The following is a 20,668-nucleotide window of genomic DNA, read 5'->3' as shown; positions in this document are numbered from 1 at the left end:
TGTGAGGGGAGGGGAATCAACTCAGAGGTGAGGTTGGCCCTAGAAGGGAGGAAGCGAGGGACTGAGGGGTGGGGTGAAGCTCATTTGTGACTGCTTCTACTTTCTTAGGGAAGGAGGAGAGGAGGTCATCTGCTGGAGGCAAGAGAAGGCTTGGGGGAAATGGAAACAATCTGAAATGGCCACCTGGGGACCAGGAGTGAAAGCTAACCAGGACCACAGAGAACTGTCAGGCAAAACTGAGAAGCAAGTTGAGACTGGAGGCCTTGAGTCTGGGAGGTGCTTTTATAGACTGAATGTTTGTGTCCTCCCCCCCAACCCCCCAATTCGTATGTTGAAGCCCTAAGCACCGCACCCACCCCACCCTGACGTGATGGTATTTGGAGGTGGGGCTTCTGGGAGGTAATTAGGTTTAGATGAGGTCAGGGGGGGACCCCTAATGACTAATGATGGGATTAGTGCCCTTATAAGAAGAGGAAGAGACCAGAGTTCACTCTTTCTCTCCACTCATGCACAACGAGGAATGGCCATGTGAGAACACAGCGAGAAAGCAGCTGTCTGCAGCCCAAAGAGAGAGCTCTCACCAGCCACTGACTCTGTTGGCACTTCAATCTTGGACTTCACACTTCCAGAACTGTGAGAAAATAAATACCTGTTGTTTAAGCCACCCAGTCTGTAGTCCTTTGCTATGGCAGCCCCACCAGACTAAGACAGCACCAATTTGCACAGTTGTCTGACTTTCCTACCTGAGCCCTCAGCAGTCTGTGTGTAGAAGCAAAGAGGGTAGACAACAGATAGCTCTGCAGTTTAAGATCTGCTAGGCAGGTCCACGAGAAGGACAAAGCACTGTTAGGAAAGTCAAGGAGCTTGAGACAGATGAAACTCTTCCACCTGTGCCTAGGGGTTTACCCACATCTCAGTGACTGCACGCCAAAAAGTTAAGGGCCTTTGATGGTATAGCCTAACAGTGGTATCATGTACAATGCATGCTAACCATAGTCACAACTGTGACGTTGTAAAGGGATAGGTGACAAATGGAAGCCCAGTAGTGCCAGCCTGGATCAGGAGCCAGGGCTCTATTTTTGTCTCTGTCACTATGTGACCTTGGGCAAGTTCCTTCCACTCTCTGGACTCTGCTATCCTATTAGAATATTTAGAATATATACTTTCTAAGGATTTTTCCAGCTCTAACATTCTCAGATTCTGGGAAACTTAAAAGCACTGAAATACCACTGAACTCAAAAGAAGTGAATGGTGGGGTGGCTGGGCACTATCTTGCTGGGGTCCCTGAGGTCCCTTCATTTCCTACAGAAAAGATTCATTCCTATATATAACACTTCCCTTAGTAGGAAGAGGTGTATTTGACAAGACTTACACCAAAGCTTTTCGAAGACCTACCAGAACTGTAAATTGTGTTGTTTTGCATCATTTCAGAAAGGGTCAGGTTGGAAATTTGGGGAAAACCCCAGGAAATGCAGCAAAAGCCAAGAAGCTTGTGAAGAGAGGCTTTTTCCCCCCTTCACAGTGTGCTTTTGTTCTGCTTCCTTGTCACCTGGCTTGTGTCCTGTGCCTGCTCTTCCTTCCTCCAGGAAGCCCTCTAGCTGCCAATGGAGCCGGCTGCCGAGAACTCCAGCAGCGAAGCAAATCTCTTCACCCGGCTGCTTCCTATTTACCCAACAGGAGCAGCTTTCCAGGGCACACCTGGAGACTCAAACCAAATCAAGAGCCTCTCTGCCTTGCAGGCATCCCATTTGTATTCTCCCTGCTCAGAAGAAACCTTGCAGGGGCCTGATTCAGAAGCAAATGGAATGACAAAGCAGGGACTCTGCCTTCTCCAGTTCAGGCTAAGGAGTGGTGCCCCCAAAGCCTGGACCACCTGTGGTGCGTATGCCTCCAGGGTGCAGGTGTGGATAGGGTCTGGAACTAGATCCTCCAAGGTCTTCCCGCTTCTTTCCTTGCCTTCCGATTATAAACTTGAAAAGAGCCTAAAGGTGGCGCTGGTGGGGCGAGAAATGAGTCCATGAGAATGGCTGGGGCAGGATACCAGGCTGCACTACCAATTTTGACCTCCAGAGGGCAGTGGCACAGTAGCCAGGTGCTCAAGGAAGGCTTGACCGCCAACATCTCTGGCGGAGCCAAGGACCTGGAGACCTGGAGAAGCTGGCCCTGTGGTCGGATGGTGCTGCCCATGCTCAGAATGCTGCCACCGTCCGCCAGGCCACCCTGAACTATTTCCAACCCGTTTGCCTACCCTTGTTTCCAATGTCTTGCTGATTCTAAGCACAGTACTTGGAAAAAATTGTATTTTCAGAGAAAGCCACTGGAGTGAAGTTTTTGCAAAAGGTGTATGGTTTCACAATTGTTACGCAATTTATCTTAGGAAGGCGGGGAGGCCCTTCAAAAACACTTACAGGGAATCCAAGCTCTGGAAATTTAATTGTAGCTAAGGCTTCTCATTTGCTTCTAAAATAACCTGGCAACCCTTCGTTTTTATATTCAAAGCTGTCAGCATGTTCCAAAATATTTAGCGGTGGCATCTGAGGAAGGAGAGTAGCCCAGAACTGGCTCCCAAGCTCCTGGCCAATGTTTAAAAGTCTATATCTAAGAGCAACAGGGTGGGGCTGGGGAAAGTCTGACCTGCCCTGTGACCCCAGGACCTGTTCTTGCCCTTGTCCAGCCTTCAGCTTCCCCCACGTGAATGGAGGGTGTCACTGCTGTGTCTTCCCTGTCCAGATTGAACAAAGGCATCCAATCTGATTGACCAGTTAAGCAGGAGTAGGTAGGGGCCACTCCTTTGAATCAGGGGCCAGCATCTGCTATTTGTTCTCACTGGAAAAAGCAGCAGACCTTTTTAAGGTCTGCAAAGCTCCTGGCTGAATGGTGCTAAATTCCCTCCCACCCTTAGCATGTTACTGCACACATGCTTTCTTCCCCATCTCATCCCTGGTGAAAGAAGACGTGATAAAAAGAAAGTATATTCTAAATCCATTCTTTATAGGCACTGAGACCTTGGGTGAGTCACACTAAATCCTGTTGGTCTCTTGATTCCCAGGTGTCCAGATTGGGGGTTGGATGGGCTATTATGCAGTGTGACAGCGTTTAATTTTTATAATTCCCCAAGTTCCAAGCAAATGTCACTTAATAGGTTGTCTAGCAGCAACAGGTATTTTCTGTGCCCACAGCCTTTTTCTGAGGAAACAATATCTGAGGAGAAGAGCCGGAGTGGCCTGATGTGAACTTCTGGTCTCTTACTATTCAGCACCTCTCACCTCTGGGCTGCCTCGCTGTAGGTACCCATGGAAACCCAGGGAGTTATGCAAGAGACGTCTTAGCTACTCAACGGTACCAACACGTACCCTTCTCTTTGGTAATCTTCATCCAGATTTGACAGGAGCTGCGAGCCCACCGTGGAGAGGTCAACCGCAGCCAGGGGCAAGTCCCGATAGGCAAAGTTCACCAGCTGCACGGGAGCAATGCTCTTGGTTTCTTCGTCTACTTGTTGGGAGATGATCTCAACTTCGGAAGTTCCTCCTTCTGTGGCAGGCCTGAGTTGGGGATGGCAACAGGGCAGAGTCATCCCTCAAGAACAAAACGATTTTTCCATTCCCCAAGGAAAAGAGGGAGAATGCACCAGAATCTGTGCTGGAGGAGGGCAGGGGAAGTGTGAGGTCACCATTCTTCCCCGCTGGCCAACCCAGGGACTGGACTGAGGCCCTACCGGCCACATCTCCCTCACGAGCTGGGGAAAAGTGGAAGCATGCTCAGATCTTAAAATATGAGGTTTGGGGGGCAGAGTCCTTCATCAAAGGGAGGTAAAGACCCAGATGGAAACTCTGCCAACCAGCAAAGCCAGGACTTAGACTTTTAGTCTTCTCGATAACTAGACTTTACGTTGGAGTAATACATTCTTTTAAATTGTCTTCCGTGTTTCTTTGTAAAGGTTCTTGGGAATGTTTCTACCATCTGTACCACAATAGAGAAGAGAGGTGTTTGTTCACAACTGGATGTACTGCTGGTGCTTGGGGAGCTGACCTGGAGGACTGTAGGGACCAAGTGAGCCTTGGGATGGTGAGGACAGGAGGGGCCAGCTGTTCTGGGTGCCACTCCCTTCCTACTTAAACTGGTCCTACTACAGCTCCCTTTATAAGGTTGACAGTAGGAAATGGGGTTCACTTGAACAAATGTCTGAGGGGTTTTGGGTCTCCTACTAGGTTACCATCAGGCTCCCCTAGGGCACTGCAAGTAACCCACAACTCCATTGGCATTACAGGGCATCTCAACCAGAGGCAGGAGGTAGTCACCAGGGGTATTTGACAATTGGTGGAGAAATTTGTGGCTGTCACATTACCAAAGGAGGTCACTAATGACATAACTAAGAAAGGGGACATTACACATCCTGCAGTGTGTTCAGTAACTAAGAACTCTTCTTTCCAAACACCAACAGCTACACCGTGAGGAGATGGTGGGCTGGATCATTTTCCTTTAACTTCCTGGGCTTCCATCTTTGGTTCCCCCAACACATCCTTGACCCTATTTCATCTGTAGAATCTGAGGGGCTGGGTCTTGTGTCTCTGGCCAAACAGTGGAGAGGAGTAAAAATTAAACATCTGAGGGAACACTGAGAGGCCAGTTGTAATGCAGCCCAGTCTGCGATAAACTGTTCAGGGGCTCTGGTGCCGATTCCAATGCTGACTTCTGCGGACCTCCTCTGGGGCCTCAGTTTCTCCAGCTGAAGCATGAGGAGGTGGAATAGAGGCTCTATTCTTTTTCTGTGATCTGACATGGATGTGAGAAATATGGAGCAGGTGGGAGGGGCTCTGGAGTGATAAGTTCCTACACTTGGCTGGACAGTACTACATTGTAAATTTTTCCAACCACCATTGAAAGCTAACCAATAATACACAGTGGCAGTTATCCAGAAAGTTTGGAACTGAATTTGCCTACTTCTCTTTTGCTTGAATCATCCCAGATAATTGAGAAAAAAGTGGGATTTTTCCTTGAACACCACAGATTGGCTGCCTAAACTACCTGAATTCACCAAGTAATTTCCAATGCCCCACTTCTCTTTTGTAGGCTTTATTTAAACCTTAGCTCTTTGCTACCTGTCAAGCACAGATAATAGTACTCATCACGGTGTGCCATTTACAAAATGACTCAAGATCGTCAGACAGAACAGTCACAGGATGTGAAGCTTCTGTGTTTCTCAACAATTGAAATAAAAGTGTGGGTGTTCCTGGGGGGAATCCTGGCTCTTCCAGATGTTTCCCAAAAAGTAGATGCTGGGTCAAATTTGTTCTTTTGGAAACTGTGGACTGCCAAACTGAACACGTAGAGCTTTCTGATCAATGAGATATTCATGGAGGGCTGGGGTGAGTTTCTGAAACTAACAGGATGTGGCTCTGAGAAGCATGGAATAAGCTACTCCTGCCTTCCTGCCCTCTGTTCCCCTCTTGCCAATGGCCATGGTGGCCCAGCACCATCTCTGGCCATGGATCATCTCAGCGGGAGGAGACAAGGCCTCCTTTAGGGGGAGTGAAAGTCTCACAGTTATAGCCTGAGTACTGGGACTATTCCCTGGTCTTGAATATGAAGAACAGTATGGTGGACAACACGTATCAGTGGCTCTGCTCTGCACCCCTCACTTTGCCACGTGACTTTGGAGCTTCCCATCAAAGGGAAGAGTATATTTCCCCACCCTTGATGCTGTGTTCAGTCATGAGACTTGTTTCGGCCAATCTGATATTAGCAATCCCACTGGATTAGCAATGGGATTACAATCCCAGTTTTGGATTGCAGAATTCCTCTGCCTATTTGAACTAAAAAATGAGATGACATGAATAAGGTAACTCTGAGAAAAAGTAGATGTTAACACATTATTTTAATGTCAGGCTCAAGGACAAAACCACCTGGAGCCCCTCCATCTCTACAGGGCTGGGGAAGGAGCTATTGGCTGTACCCCCAATCCTGATGTGCCAACTCAGTATCCACAGAGGGCCGATCCCAATGCTACTTACTGCGGACTGGTCATGTTGAAAGATGCAACCAGAGCCATGGGTTTTTTGGGTGTCTAGTGGGGCTCAGCTGTCTTGAAGCCTGATGTCAGCATGTCCAAGCGTGGGTTCTATAAGGCATACAAATGTGGTGCCCTGAAAACAAATAATTGAATAGTAGGAATTGATTACACTCAGATGTCAAAACCAAAGTCCTCCTAAGCTCATCTAAAAATGGAAGCCCTTAGAACATTCTTCCATATAGACTTTCCTTCAAAGTAATAGTGAACAGATTCCTACCATTACCTATGGCGGATAGCAATAGGCATAATTTCACTCTTTTTTAGAGATGAAGAAACAGGCTCAGAGTGATAAAGTGACTTTCCTGTGTCACACAGAGATGGCAGAGAGCCAGGTTGGACCACAGCTCTTTCTACTAAATAGACAAGGAAAAACCAGGGTAACTTTGTATTTCAGCTTTAGGAATCTCAAAAATCAGGTTTGTCTCAAAAATCTCGTTTCCAGGCTTCCCTGGTGGCGCAGTGGTTAAGAATCCACCTGCCAATGCAGGGGACACGGGTTCGAGCCCTGGTCCGGGAAGATCCCACATGCCACGGAGCAACGAAACCCATGAGCCACAACTACTGAGCCTGCGCTCTAGAGCCCACGAGCCACAACTACTGAGCCCACGTGCTGCATCTACCGAAGCCCGCGTGCTGTAGAGCCCGTGCTCCGCAACGAGAGAAGCCACCGCAATGAGAAGCCCACGTACTGCAATGAAGAGTAGCCCCCGCTCGCGGCAACTAGAGAAAGCTGCGCGCAGCTATGAAGACCCAACACAGCCAAAAATAATAAATAAATAAAAATAAATAAATTATTTTTTTTAAAATATCTCATTTTCCCAGAAATTTCTTTCTCCCGAGATTTCCCTCTCCTCTGGTAGTTCTGTCTCTCCACTCTTCCAGGCGTTCCTCTCTTCTTCCCAATTGGGTCTCTCCAGGAGACAGGCAGCACACCCTAGAGCCAGCCTGCCCGTGGTCATGAGTGAGGAGATAGATGGGCCCCTGGGCTGGACAGTTGGTGTCTGTCAAGTGGAGTAAAATGGAAGCTTTGTTCTCACCCAGACGCTCCAAGGACAAAGCTAGTGGCAGAAGCTGAGCTGTGCTGAAGTAAAGAGATAAGATGACTGCTCCGGAGGTCAAGGAAAACGTCCCTGTCTGCACATGTGCAGAAAGGCTCCTTGGGGGTCAAAAAGGGAGGGGGCGCCACCCCATAATAAGTGTGGACATACCCCCACAGGCCTCTGCGGTGGGATCCATCCTAGCAAAAAGTTGTGCAAAAAGTTGGGGAGGGTCCCAGGGCCAGTCAGGTGTGAGAAAAGAAACAAGATGCTTGGCCAAATGTAAACAAAGACCAGAAGGACTGCCCTATATAAGTGATTTCAATCCCTTCTTTACTGCCTCCTCATTCAGGCCGCCTGCACTCCTCTCTGGGTGTGTATTTCTGCCTTGCTTCTGACTTCGATAAATAAACTGTTTCTGGGCTTCCCTGGAGGCGCAGTGGTTGAGAGTCCGCCTGCCGATGCAGGGGACATGGGTTCGTGCCCCGGTCCGGGAGGATCCCACATGCCGCGGACCGGCTGGGCCCGTGAGCCATGGCCGCTGAGCCTGCGCGTCCAGAGCCTGTGCTCCGCAACGGGAGAGGCCACAACAGTGAGAGGCCCGCGTACCGCAAAACAAAACAAAACAAAAAAATAAATAAACTGTTTCTCTCTGTGCTCTCCCATACCGTTGTGCTGTGCCTCTTATAATAAACTTTGTATCTGTTTTGCAGTTTTTGCCTCCTTGAAACATTTTTGCTTTCAAAGGAGGTAAGAACCAGGGAACTTTGCTTCTAGCCTCTAGCCCCTGGTGGACTAGCCGCTAGGTTCAATCCCTGGGAAGGGAAATAAGATCTGCTTCAAGACTGCTGTCCCAAAAATAGTCAGAGGCTGGCTCCCACTCACTAGCCCACTGTCCTCAGTTTGTCCACCTATAAAATGGGAATAATAATAGAACTAACTAAATGAGTTAATGCGTCTAGAACACCTAGAATAGTGCCTGGCATGTAGTGTTGGCTTTTATCGACATAGTTACTGTTTTATAAATTTAAATTGCACGGTCTGTTGAAAGCATTTGGATGGCCGAGTGTAAGATTTCCTCTTAAAATCCAGACTAGGTAAATAGAGTATACTTTTCTATAAGTGGATGTACCATCTAGAAGTCTTCTGGGAGACAGTAACAGTCAGGCAGAATGTACAAAGACAAGGAGACAGACCCATGTTCTGGGTGATTTTGAACAAGTTACAAGGGAGGTTACTCCAAGGGGCGGTCCTTTTGTAAGTTATATTCTAATTGCAAACTGCTTTTCCTACAAGACATCAACCCAGGATGAATACCCTCTCCCAATCCTGAAGCTCAGGAGAGACAAAGGGATAGAATTGTTACATCACGCAGAAGTAAAAGGTGCTCCTGGAGTAAGCAGTGATGGTAAATTTACAAAGTGGAGAAGTGTCTCTAACTTCTGTGTAATTAAGAAAAGTGAGAGGCTTCCCTGGTGGCGCAGTGGTTAAGAATCCGCCTGCCAATGCAGGGGACACGGGTTTGAGCCCTGGTCCTGGAAGATCCCACATGCCGTGCAGCAACTAAGCCTGTGTGCCACAACTGCTGAGCCTGTGCTCTAGAACCCGTGCTCTGCAACAAGAGAAGCCACCGCAGTGAGAAGCCTGTGCACCGCAGTGAAGAGTAGCCCCTGCTCGCCACAACTAGAGAAAGCCCGCGTGCAGCAATGAAGACCCAAAGCAGCCAAAAATATAAATAAATAAATAAATTTATTTAAAAAGAAAAAGAAAAGTGAGAGCTCAAGTTAAAGGAAACTGAGGAAATTCTGGGAAAGTCTGAACTTCGAGCAACCGGAAATAAGAGAGATGGAGAGCTTTCTAAAATCATAAGGGCTTTAATACAGGGGACCACCGTTTTCACACCAGATGTTTCTGGGGCAAAAACAATAACAACAACAACATGGAACCAAGAGGCAGGGACAACAGCAAAGAGAATTTGGACAGACATTTTGTAGCCACACCTTGCCAGTGGTTTCACTTTACCTTATACTTTCATAAAGAGGGTCTACATGTAAAAGCCAGAACTCTCCTGTAGTATTTGTAGTATTAACTGCCTAGTAAATTTATAACGTTCTCCATTCCATAACACAGATTTAGTCAGTTTCAATGATTTCTGTTCTCTCTACAAAGCCTCCAGCTAACCAACTCCTCCCAGTGGTAGGAATGGTCGTGTGGACTGTCCATCCTCCACTAACAATGAAGTCGGGATGGAGGTGTCCACAAATAGGAGACCAGGTGAGCAACACTCCCTTCTGGAATGGTGTTTTAACGAGCTGTATTCCCAGGGCGGGCACTTTACAAGCTCCACAAGGTATTAGCTCTGTGGAGAATATACTAGGAAGGTCTCTGCTTCCATGGACCTTCCAGTCCAGCTGGGCAGGCAAGTGTGAAAAATAAAAAACTCCAAAATTTTGGGGTACCCTTAGCAGTGAAGAACAAGTAAAACTTGATAAATCTATATTTATAAAAAAATAAACATCAACTCCTATACTAATATATTATGGTTAATATAAAATATATATAAAAAATAGAAATGAAAGTGATTTAATTTTAATTTGACTTTTTAGGAAGGAAAATTTCAAATATAGAGAGTGGTAGGGAACTGTACAGTGAAATTCTAGTTAGTCATCACCCACTTCAACAGTTAACAGCTCAGGGACAGGCTTCTCTGTATCCTGCCCTTTCCCCACCTCTCATGATTATTTTGAAAGAAATCTCCGACGTCATTTCATTCATCTGTAAATGTTTCAATACGTAGCTCTAAGAATAAGGATAAGGATTCCTTTTAAAAGATGTAACCACAAAACTGTCATCACTACTAAATCAACAATATTTTCTTAATATTATCAAATATCCAGGAATTGTTCACACTTCCTTGTTTTTCCTGTAATTTTTAAAGGTTTGTTGAATCAGGAGCCAAACGAGGTCCACACATTATGGTTGGTTAATATGACTCTTCAGTCTCATTGAGGGTTGCCTCCTAGATCCATTAATTCATTAGGCCTTGCAAAAGGATCATGCTACGATTTCACCTTTCCTTCATTTATCAGCTTCTATGAAGAAAAACTCCCCCTCATCAACTATTTGATTAGCCTAAGGTACAGTTCATATAGAAAAGGAAGGATAAATGCTTAACTTTTCCCCCTTTATGTATTGGTTTTCAAAATAATCTTCCGAAGTCAATCGATGAGGTGTCGTTTATTTTCCACAGTGTCACGGATTTAAACACTCACTCAGCAGGGGTTGAGCGGGGGAACAGGCTCGCTGGAAACAGGGACTGCAGTTTCCTGGAAGGAGATGTGGGAGTGGGGAAGAAATGATTGGCATCTCCTGTACAAGGCAGAGATGAGGCAGGAGAGAGGGTTAAAATCATATTTGGATGGACAGTAAGTAGGCTGCTTCGGAAGTTTTGATCCTTAACAAGTAACACATTTTAGAAGGCAAGATGCCTTAAGATGATGTTCTTTAAAAATAATATTTTCCGAAGGAAAGAACGCCCAGAGCACAAGCCTAGCGTGAAGCAGGTGTAGTCTAGCGCTCTATAAATGAACATCTGAAGTGCAAACCTGCTGTGTCTCATAAACCCGGTAAAAGCAGAAGAGAAAACCTGTTTTGGATTTACTGGGTCTGGCAGTGGTGGGGAGCAAGGCTGCTGTTTAAACTTTAGGAAAATTCCAGTCCTTTCCACTTGTTGCTCATGAGTCTGTCTACGTAATTTGCCAAGACCATCTTTGCTTGTTCCAGCCAGATCTGCAAAGTTCAAGTGGGCATCCTGGGAACCTTAGAGCTGAAAAAGACGTCTAAGATCAAGCAGTCAGTTCCCTTACCTACCAGGTGAGAAAATCCATAATTCAGCTCACCTGTCCCCGGGGTGACCAGGTCTATTCCTCATCTCTTACTAGAGTGACAGCCCCTTGGCATAGGTGACCTGCTTTCATATGCATTCCATTGGTTACCAAACCTGGTTTCACTGTGAATCACCTGGGGGCCTTCCGGGAAATATAAACTCAGAGGTTACACTACAGAAATGCTGAATCAGAACTCTGCAGGTAGAGTTTCAGAATCTTTTTAAAGTTCCCCTGGTGTTTCTGACATGCAACCACTCCAGTTGACCCTCAGTATCAGTGGTCTTACACTTTCCATTGCAACTGAATCACCTGGAAGGTTTATGAAGACACAGATTGATAGCCCTACCCACGAAATTTCTAATTTAGTGTGTCTGGGGTGGAAGCTTGAGAGTCTACGTTTTGAAGAAACCCCAGGGGATAATGATTTGCTGATCCACAGACCACGCTCTGATCTTGTGATTCAGAAAGTTTGCTTGAGGTAATAAAGAAGGTATTTTTTTCCCAACATATTTTGCAGATGAAGTTAACTGGTTACAAAGCTAGTGTGGTGGAATTGTCAGCAAAACCTACCCTGGCCAGGCTGAAGATGACCAGATATATCAGTTAGGAATACTTTTTATTTGCCAGTAACAGAATATCTGGCTAACAGTGACTTAGGCAGTGAAGACTTTTAATTATCTTACATAGCAAGAGGCCTGGAGGCAGTGGCTCAAAGGTAACACCAAGGACCCAAGCTCTTTGCATCTTTCCATTCCCCCATCCCGTGTGATGCATTATTCACACTTGTTGCCTTGTGGTTGCAGAATGGTTGCTGCAGCTCCAGCTTGCACATCCTCACACTAGCTCCCAAACAAGAAAAGAATCAAAGGTTTACTCCAATTAAGATGTTAAAAAAAAAAAAAGAATCAAAGGCTTTCTCCTCACGAAGCTTTGATCTTTTATTCAGTCAGCATTATCTCTCCAAGTCCTCTAGTCAACATCTGATGTCTCTTGCGCAGAGTGGGGTCACACGGCTGCAAAGGAACCGAGGACAACGCACAGCTGGCCAAGGGAGTAAGGAGTGATATGAGAGCCTAGACCAACCCTGATTCATCCTTTGGAGCTGTGCATATTGTTTCCATAAACAAATCTCAGTTCTCTTAACAAGCAAGGACAGGAAGGAGCTATTGTGTGTATAACCAATTGTCTGCCAGACCAGGTTTGGACACTCCGCTGAATAAGTTTCCTGGGTCTCCAAACAAGACTGGCCAAGTGTTGGTAACTGGTCGGCAGGAGATGTGAAAGATGTGTTCTTACCAAACCTTGGGGCTCTTTTAGTTAGACAGCATTGCATGTGTGTGGGGTTCAGTTTTGACATCCTAAAGCTCGCTGTAGAATCTGCTCCTAGGGAGAAGCCACTCAGGCACCTTTCACAGACATGATGTTCCACACCCCCAGGCGGAGAAGGGTGATTCTTATGCTAGAAGAGAAAGGTTGGTGTATAACAACATGAAGTCATCCTTGTTGCTACCCTGACCCATTCACACCTTGCTCCGTTAACAAGAAGTGAAAATGAAGAAAATCAATCATGTCTCCGAGCATTCTCCCACTCTGATCTCCAGTCCACTGCACAATCCTTAGTGGTTAAGCAAGTGGGCAGGGAGCGCACAGTGGCTCTCTTTTCTAGATGCAGCACAGTCTCCCGTGGACCCCTCTTACTTTCTATTGTTTGCGCCTCTTCACTTACACAGCCTCTCAACTATTACCAGTCTCACAAAGCAGGGGAAACACAAAACGAGATCACACAAAACTAGATCTGAAATTACTCAGGCATTCCGAGAAGAAAACAAAGAGGACCGTTATTCTAATCCTTCCCTTCCTCTCGATATTCTTTTTCCTAACAAACACTCCCCTAAGTTGTCCCTGCTGGGGCAAAGGACCTACTGGCTCCTCACCCCTGGCTGGCCTGGGCAGAAAAGGATGCCCCCCCCAAGCAGGCATTCCTCAACCCCAGCCTGATGTCATTTTTCCCTCCAGAATTCTGCAGAGCTCCTGGGGAACTCAAATAGCTATGATATGGGGAAGCACCAACAATGAGCTAGGGCTGCAAGTGGCTGCCCTGTTACCCCTACGTTTCGCCTTTTCCGTCCCAGTCAAGCAAATCTTAAGCGTAAGATTTAAGATCTTAAGTGTAAACGCTGCAATTTGCAAATCTCTGAAGCAATCTTCACCTGTACGTGATGTTGACTAAACATGTTAAGAACCCAGACATAATTAACTTGGCAATTGAATTCTACATGGCACCAGGCAAGTGACTCTTCTTTGGTAAATGGAGGGACGAAGTCCTCTTTCTTCAACACTTTTTGGACTACATACGGTATGATGCAAAAAGGACCCCATTCTCACCCTTCCTGTATTTGTCATTGTTACAGACTGAACGTGTCCCTCAAAACTCATATGTTGAAATCCTAAGCCCCAACGTGATGATATTAGGAGGTAAGGCCTTTGGAAGGTAATTAGCTCATGGGGAATGAGCCCTCCCAAATGGGATTAGTACCTTATAAGAAGAAACACAAGAGAGATGACTTCTTAGCCATGTGAGAATACAACCAGAATACCACTGACTGCAAACCAGAAGAGTCCTCACTAGACCCCAGATCTGCGAGCACCTTGACCTTGGACTTCCCAGCCTCCAGAATTGTGAGAAATAAATGTGTGTTGTTGAAGCCCCCCAGCCTAAGGTATTCTGTTACAGCAGCCCAAATGGACGAAGACAAGTCACATAACTTTCCACTGCCCCTTCACCTGTCACTGGGCTTGGCCATATGACTTGCTTTGTCCACGTAGGTTGGAAACTTGACACGCATAAAGGGATGTTTGGTTAGATAGTATTTCTGGGTGTGTCTGCAAGGGTGTTTTGGATGAGATTAAAATTTGAATTGGTAGACTGAGTAAAGTTGGTTGCCCTCCCCAGTATGGGTGGGCCTCATCCAATCTGTCAATGGCCTACAGAGAACAAAAGGCTGAGTGAGAAAGAATTCTCTCTCCGCCTCACTGACTTTGAGCTGGGGCACCAGCCTCTTGTTTTCAGACTCAGGCTCGAATTTACACTATGGGCTTTACTGGGTCTGGACTTCTCAGCTTCCATAATCCTGTGAGCCAGTTCCTTGTAATAAATCTCTTTATTCACACACACACACACACACACACACACACACACAGACAATACACATATATATTTATCCTATTGCTTCTGTTTCTCTGTAGAACCCTGACAACCGTATCAGCAAACATGAAAAGCATTCATGTGGTTGGGACTGCCCTCTCACGTACACATTTCCATGACAGCCTGCATGCCTGGTCACCCCAGCCAAGGACAGCCAACAGCCAGCTGCCCACCTCCCCTCCCCCCCACCCCCAGGCATGTGAGTTGGATCAAGACCAGAAGAGTCACACAGCTGTGCCCAGCCTAACTCGCAGGCTCACAGACCCAGGAGGTGAATAAAACTTTGGTTTTTTAAAAAAATCATTCTTTAGTCATTTATTAGCACCTGTTGTGTTCTAGGAAGTATACCAAACATTGGAGTTATCAAGATAAAAGAGATGTACTCAAGAAACTAGTGGGCTAGTGATAAAGACAGATGCATAGATAGAAATTAAAATTCAAAGAGGTGAGAAGAATGAAGCATTACAAAGGAGTGTTTTGAAAGCTCTAAACTTCCTTATAAATATTAGGTAGCTAATGACTGCTCACACTGGCAGGAACAATCCTCCTCTTCCTTCAGCCATCTGTTAGGAAAGGTTTGTTTCTTTAAGCCCACCAAGTTTTGGGGGTGGTTTGTTATGTGGTATTTTTGTGGCAATAGATCACTGACACATTATAGATAAATGATCACTGCAACACATAAAATAATACAAAGATGTATATTTTAAAAAAGATAAACCTCTCTCCAGCCTCCATTTTAACCCTCCACTTCTCCCTTGAGGTCTTCTGTTAATACCCAGGTGTGGAAACCCTTGCTCAGAATTATGCAAGCATGTACTCACATATATAGGCTAATTTTTGTGGGTTTGTGTTTAACAAAACAAAACCAACTTTGCAATTTGCTTTTATCACTTAGCAATATATAATGGACATCCTTTCTGATCAATTGGTAAAGATTTACATTTTTTCTAACTTCTTAATTCATATATATACACAGGTACAATATATAATTTTATATAATGTGCTTATCATAAAATTCATGACTTTAGTGGCACCTATGTTTTCTTTTTTGCCTGCTTCCCCTCCCTTAATACACATATTCACAAACACACACCAGTGTTAAGCTTGTGTATATTTTTCCTTACTTTTCTTTGTGCTTACACAATTATGCACAAATAAACATCTCATTGTTTGTTTTATTAAAAAAATACATTATTCAAACTTAACTGCTCTTTGCTTTTCACACTCAACAGCGGAAACTATAGAAATCCCCGTCTCCCAAGTCAGGCAGTAAAACTCGAACTCATTCTTTCTTTTATGCTACATAATATTCCATGCTATGAATGCTCCATAATTTAGTTAACGATGTTCCTGTTGATAGGCAGTTTTAGATGGTTTTTTTTTTTGGCCACTGTGAAAAATGCTACAATAAATATCCTTGTATACATTTCATTATGTACTGGTATTTTTATTTGTATGGGATAGATTCCCAGGAGTGAGACTACTGGGCCAAAGAGTATGTATCTTAAATTTTAATAGTTAAAACAAGACTGCTTTGCAAAGGGCTATAGCAATTCACACTCCACAGCAAAGTATGAATGCTCCCTTTTGAGGGAGCGTCTTAATCATTTGCAAGCTGTTGAGGGTGGCTGTGGACCAAATAAGTCCAAATACTTGCTTAATTATACCCTCTTCTCCATGGGCACTGGCGCGAAAATGGAGGACAGGATGAAACCAAAAATAGCAATAGATATCCTTACACCACAAGAAAAGACATAGTTGACTTAGGAACTACCCTGTCACAGTATTTCTGAGCTGTTTCAGCAACAGTCAAGGCCCGAGGATCCTGTTTCCTTCCTTGTGCCATAAACCCTAACCTCTCCCAGCTAAACCAACCACATAACCAGGTCCTGGGTTCCCACCCGTGCCCATCTCCTGCCCACCCCCAGGAGTTACAAGCTGTGCTCTATGGAAGCAGATCTGACTTTCCTGGGAATGAGGACAGGAGAGCACCACAGTGGAGGGGGCGACTACAGGAAATTCTGGTGCCACTTTCTAACAGTTTCCAGTAATTTTTGGGGTACTAACCTATATATTGATATACTTACTTGTTAAAAAGAGAGTGACTCTTGCTAAAATTCTCCTTTGATAATGATTTTTATCTAGTTGGTCAGGAACTATATCTAATTTAAGCCTGCTATATTTCCACCCACACTCTCTGCCAGCTTAGAAGTCTAAATGACATGGACCTCCTCAGGTGTACCTGCAGGGGCAGGTCCAATCACGGGAGAGACTAGGACCAACCCCATCCTTGAGGGGCTTTCTCCAACGTGGCTGTTCAAGGGGAGGTAGGGGGACTTCCAGGGTGGTCCAGTGGTAAAGAATCCGCTTTACAATGCAGGGGTTCAAGCCCTGGTCTGAGAAGATCCCACATGCCGCAGAGCAACTAAGCCCGTACGCCACAACTATTGAGGCTGTGCTCTAGAGCCCGCGAGCCACAACTACTGAGCCCGCGTGCCGCAACTACTGAAGCCCACGTGCCTAGAGCCCGAGCTCTGCAACAAGAGAAGACATCACAATGAGAAGCCCACACGCCGCAACGAAGAGTAGCCCCCACTCGCTGCAACTAGAGAAAGCCCATGCGCAACAACGAAGACCCAACAACGAAGACCCAATGCAGCCAAAAATTAATTAATTAATTAATTTAAAGAAAAGGGGGGCGGGAGGTAGGGAGCTGTCAGGAACCAAAGGGTGACCTTTGTCCCACTTCCAACAGGACAGGATGTCCTTCCAGTTCAGTGGAGAGAGCCCGGCCACAGCCTCACTCTGAGGGGTGAGGTCAAGGGAGTCTGAGGGGTGAGGTCAAGGGAGTCTGGCTTCTGGGGCCGTGATTCCCAGAATAAAATTCACAGACACTAAGTTGGCCCACCTCCTCAGTAAGCAAAGACACATAAATTCAAACCATTTTTTTCTCTAATGGACTGGGAAAGATTTATAATCCCTAGTATTGAGGATGGTGTGAGAAAATGGCCATTCATGCACATTGTTGATAGAAGTGTAAATTGTTGCAAATTTGCCGATGGGTAATTTAACAATATTCATCAAAATTATCTTAACGTGCACACTTTTTGGCCCAGTCACTCAACTGTTAGGGGATACACTTTAGGGGAATAATAAATGCATACACACATATACACATATAGAAGTTTGTTGAATTGTTATAATAGCACCATGCCTAGCACATAGTAGGTACTCCACAAATATGTGTTGATAAGGAATCCATGAAACAATAAATTGAAAGCAATGTAAATGTCTATCAATAGGAGGTTGGTTAAATACACTAAGGAACTTCTATATTATGGGACTGTCATACAGCTATTGAAAAGGATGAAGTTGAATGGTTGCCTGGAGCTGAAGATTGGGAAGTACTGACTGCAAAGGGACATGAGGGAACTTTTGGGAATAAAGGCAATATTCTAAATCTTTATTGTGGTGATGGTTCCAAGTGTGCATTTAAAATGGGTGCTTTTTATTGTTTATAAATCATTCTTTCACCAATGTGGCTGATACATTTTTAAAAAATGGATGAAGGTGTACTATTCTCATTAACATGGAAAGTTGTCTGCAATATAACATTAAGTAAAAAGGTTACAAAATGACAAGTAGATGATGATCCCACTTACATAATATATAGAGAAAATATGTGTGTGACAGGGTGTGCAATAGGACTTTTCCTGTTGTCTCAGAGTTTTGCAGATGCCCAAAAGTTGAGGACAAAATGGTAAGTACTCACATTTTCTAAAGAGAGATGTCAGACTATATATTTGGAACATACTAACAGATGGTGAAGCTGGTCCAGTAACTACTACTCCTGACAGCCTGCAGGAGAGAAGGCAAGAGAAACATATGCCAGACTCCCAGGCTGGCTGGGGCATGGGAGGTGGCCAGGTGGGGACAGAGAGCATTGGTGGGAGCAACCTGCCCTTAACCACCAGGCTAAGCAAGGATGTGGCATCAGTCAAGGATCTTAGTAAAAATTAAACTCAATAGTTTAAGCAGAGTATGCATTTTTAAAGGATGCTGAATGCCAGGTGGGTCAGAGAGCCAGGCATCAAAACTCTATGGTCAAAAAAACAAAAAAAAAAAAACAAAAAAAACCTCTATGGTCAGGAACAGTGACCGGACCCTGGCGCTGCTCCAGCAAAAGCATCGCTGATGCCACTGCACCACACCAACATCCTCTCCTTCTCAGCTTCCAAATCCTAGGTCCCAGATCCATCTGATTGGCAGAGACAGAACACACAGCTGTATCCTGGCTGCAAGGGAGGCTACCACCTTGCATGGGGGGTGGACTCAACATGGGAATTTCCCCAGATCTAGAAAGGCCACTAAAAGGATGCAAGATGATCACAAATATGGCAAGTGCCCTCTACAGTTATAGATTCCAGGGGACATCTTGACAGGACTCCACCCAAGAAGGCCAGAGGGGTTCCAGGGGGACAGTGTCAAAAGCAGGAACTGAAGGTAGCCCTCCAAAGTTAGGCAAGTATCCAGTGGAATAGTGCATGTAACTCCCCTACTGCCCCCAGAGGGGTTAGAGTGGGCAGAACACAGGAAGTGGGTTTCTAAGGAACTTACAAAAGCATCCCAGGATTAGGCTGAGTGAATTGTGGGGAAGGAGCAGAAGGGCTGATCCGCAGGTCAGGCTGTGTGGACTGGATGGAAGTTTTGATTTACATGGGATAGTTTAACACCTGAAAATCAGCCTGTCCTAAATCCTGAAAGTGGCTAGAAAAGCTAAGGCATCTTCCCACATTCATGTCAGGTGATGGGAAGAGAGAGACAGCAGAATATGTTGGAAGGATGTATCGCTTGATATGTTCATCTAAAAGGTCCAGATGCTGTATCCAAAATTATTAACAGGTAGGGAGGTAGGGAAGTGGAAATCTTGAGGAGAGGTCTTGTTTCTCAGTGCTTTTTGTTCATGAGCGCCTTTTGTTTAAAAAAAAAAAAAAGATAATCTAGATATAATGAACCTTGAAAACACTGTGATAGGTAAAAGAAGCCAGATACAAAAGGCCACATATTGTACGAGTCCATTTACATGAAATTTCCAGAACAGATAAATCTCTGGAGACAGAAAGCAGATAAGTGGTTGCCAGGGGCTGAGGAGAGAGGAATAGGGAATGAATGCTTAATGGATCCAGGGCTTCCTTTCGGGGTTATGAAAATGTTCTGGAACTAAATAACAGTAATGGTTGCACAACACTGTGAATGTATTGTCAATAATGGTATATTTCATGTTATGCGTATTCTACCACAATTTTAAAAACTGGGAAAGCAAAACCGAAAACCAACCAAAACAACAACAGAAATCTAGAAATACTGATTGACAAGGAAAGATGTTCACTGTAAGGTAATTTTAAAAAGTAGGCTTTAAGGGGTTCCCTGGTGGCGCAGTGGTTGGGAGTCCGCCTGCCGATGCAGGGGACACGGGTTCGTGCCCCGGTCCGGGAGGATCCCACGTGCCGCGGAGCGGCTGGGCCCGTGAGCCATGGCCGCTGAGCCTGCGCATCCGGAGCCTGTGCTCCGCAGCGGGAGAGGCTACAGCAGTGGGAGGCCTGTGTACCGCAAAAAAATAAAATAAAATAAAAAATAACTTCTAACTTAAAAAAAAAAAAAGTAGGCTTTAAAACTATGCTCATATTTGTAAAAAAAAAAAAGCCAGTATAGTGTGATTTATATAATGTGATCTGAAAGGATAGAGCCATAATGTTAACAGTAGTTATCTCTGGGTGGTGGGACTACAGGGAACTGTTTACTTTATATGTTTCTATGTTGTCTAATTTTCCTTAGTAATGAACTAAATCTACTTTTAAACTAAAAAAGATACATAAGGTAAAAATTGATAAGTGTATACAAGAGATACAGGTAAAGGGATATGGGAATTCAGAGGCTGAAGAGACAGCTTCCAACTTCCTGGGTTCTTGATACTTCCTCAAAGTGGTCTTCTGACAAGTATCCTTACCTCCAGGCTTCTTTTCTCTGACACATCTTATATGCTGCTACCACATGACTCTTCTGAAGCACAGCTGGGGTTTGCTTGGTCCCCGCTGCTTACTGAACATGGTCTCAATTCCTTGGCCTGTGACTCAGAGGTTGCCACCAACTGGCCATAACCTTTGAAGCCATTCTTCATCCTCTTCATGTGCTATGGTCCAGCCACCTTGTGCAGACACCACTTTTCCCAGGACACGGACACATGCACACACATTATCCACCTCCCTGCCTCTGCTTATGGAATTCTCTCTGCATGGAACATGGATTCCCCTATTCCACAGGCCCCAACCATAATACCTGCTCTCCCATCCAATCTTCTATAACCCAGTGTCACTGCTTCCACCTGAAGACAGTGTGGGGGAAGGGCATCTCTCTCCCAACCACTTTAATGGTACCTCACTCAGTGCATGAATCACTTTTCTATCTTGTG

The 20,668-nt window shown here is 45.2% G+C and overlaps 1 protein-coding gene across 8 annotated transcripts in view; it reads right to left on the bottom strand.

The window, feature by feature from the left end:
* The window catches only part of TMEM266 (transmembrane protein 266), a 144,474-nt gene that overhangs the window by 83,113 nt on the left and 40,693 nt on the right, over positions 1 to 20,668 (bottom strand). For 2 of the 8 annotated variants that reach the window (XM_079912992.1, XM_079912999.1), the window contains exons 1-3: positions 6,674 to 7,288; positions 6,012 to 6,637; positions 3,354 to 3,542 (exon numbers count right to left, since the gene is read on the bottom strand). In XM_079912992.1, the coding sequence (XP_079769118.1) occupies positions 3,354 to 3,542; positions 6,012 to 6,049 (227 nt within the window). In that variant the 5' untranslated portion in view covers positions 6,050 to 6,637; positions 6,674 to 7,288. Of the gene's footprint in view, positions 1 to 3,353; positions 3,543 to 6,011; positions 7,289 to 10,282; positions 10,434 to 20,668 lie in introns of those variants that run through there. The other 6 variants (XM_079912993.1, XM_079912997.1, XM_079912996.1 and 3 more) reach the window with 5 other exon arrangements.

This window comes from Stenella coeruleoalba, assembly GCF_951394435.1.
Source record: "Stenella coeruleoalba genome assembly, chromosome: 2".
In the NCBI taxonomy this organism is placed as follows: domain Eukaryota; kingdom Metazoa; phylum Chordata; class Mammalia; order Artiodactyla; family Delphinidae; genus Stenella; species Stenella coeruleoalba.
Note: the sequence above shows the minus strand (reverse complement) of the source record. Positions and strands in the feature narration are given on the sequence as shown.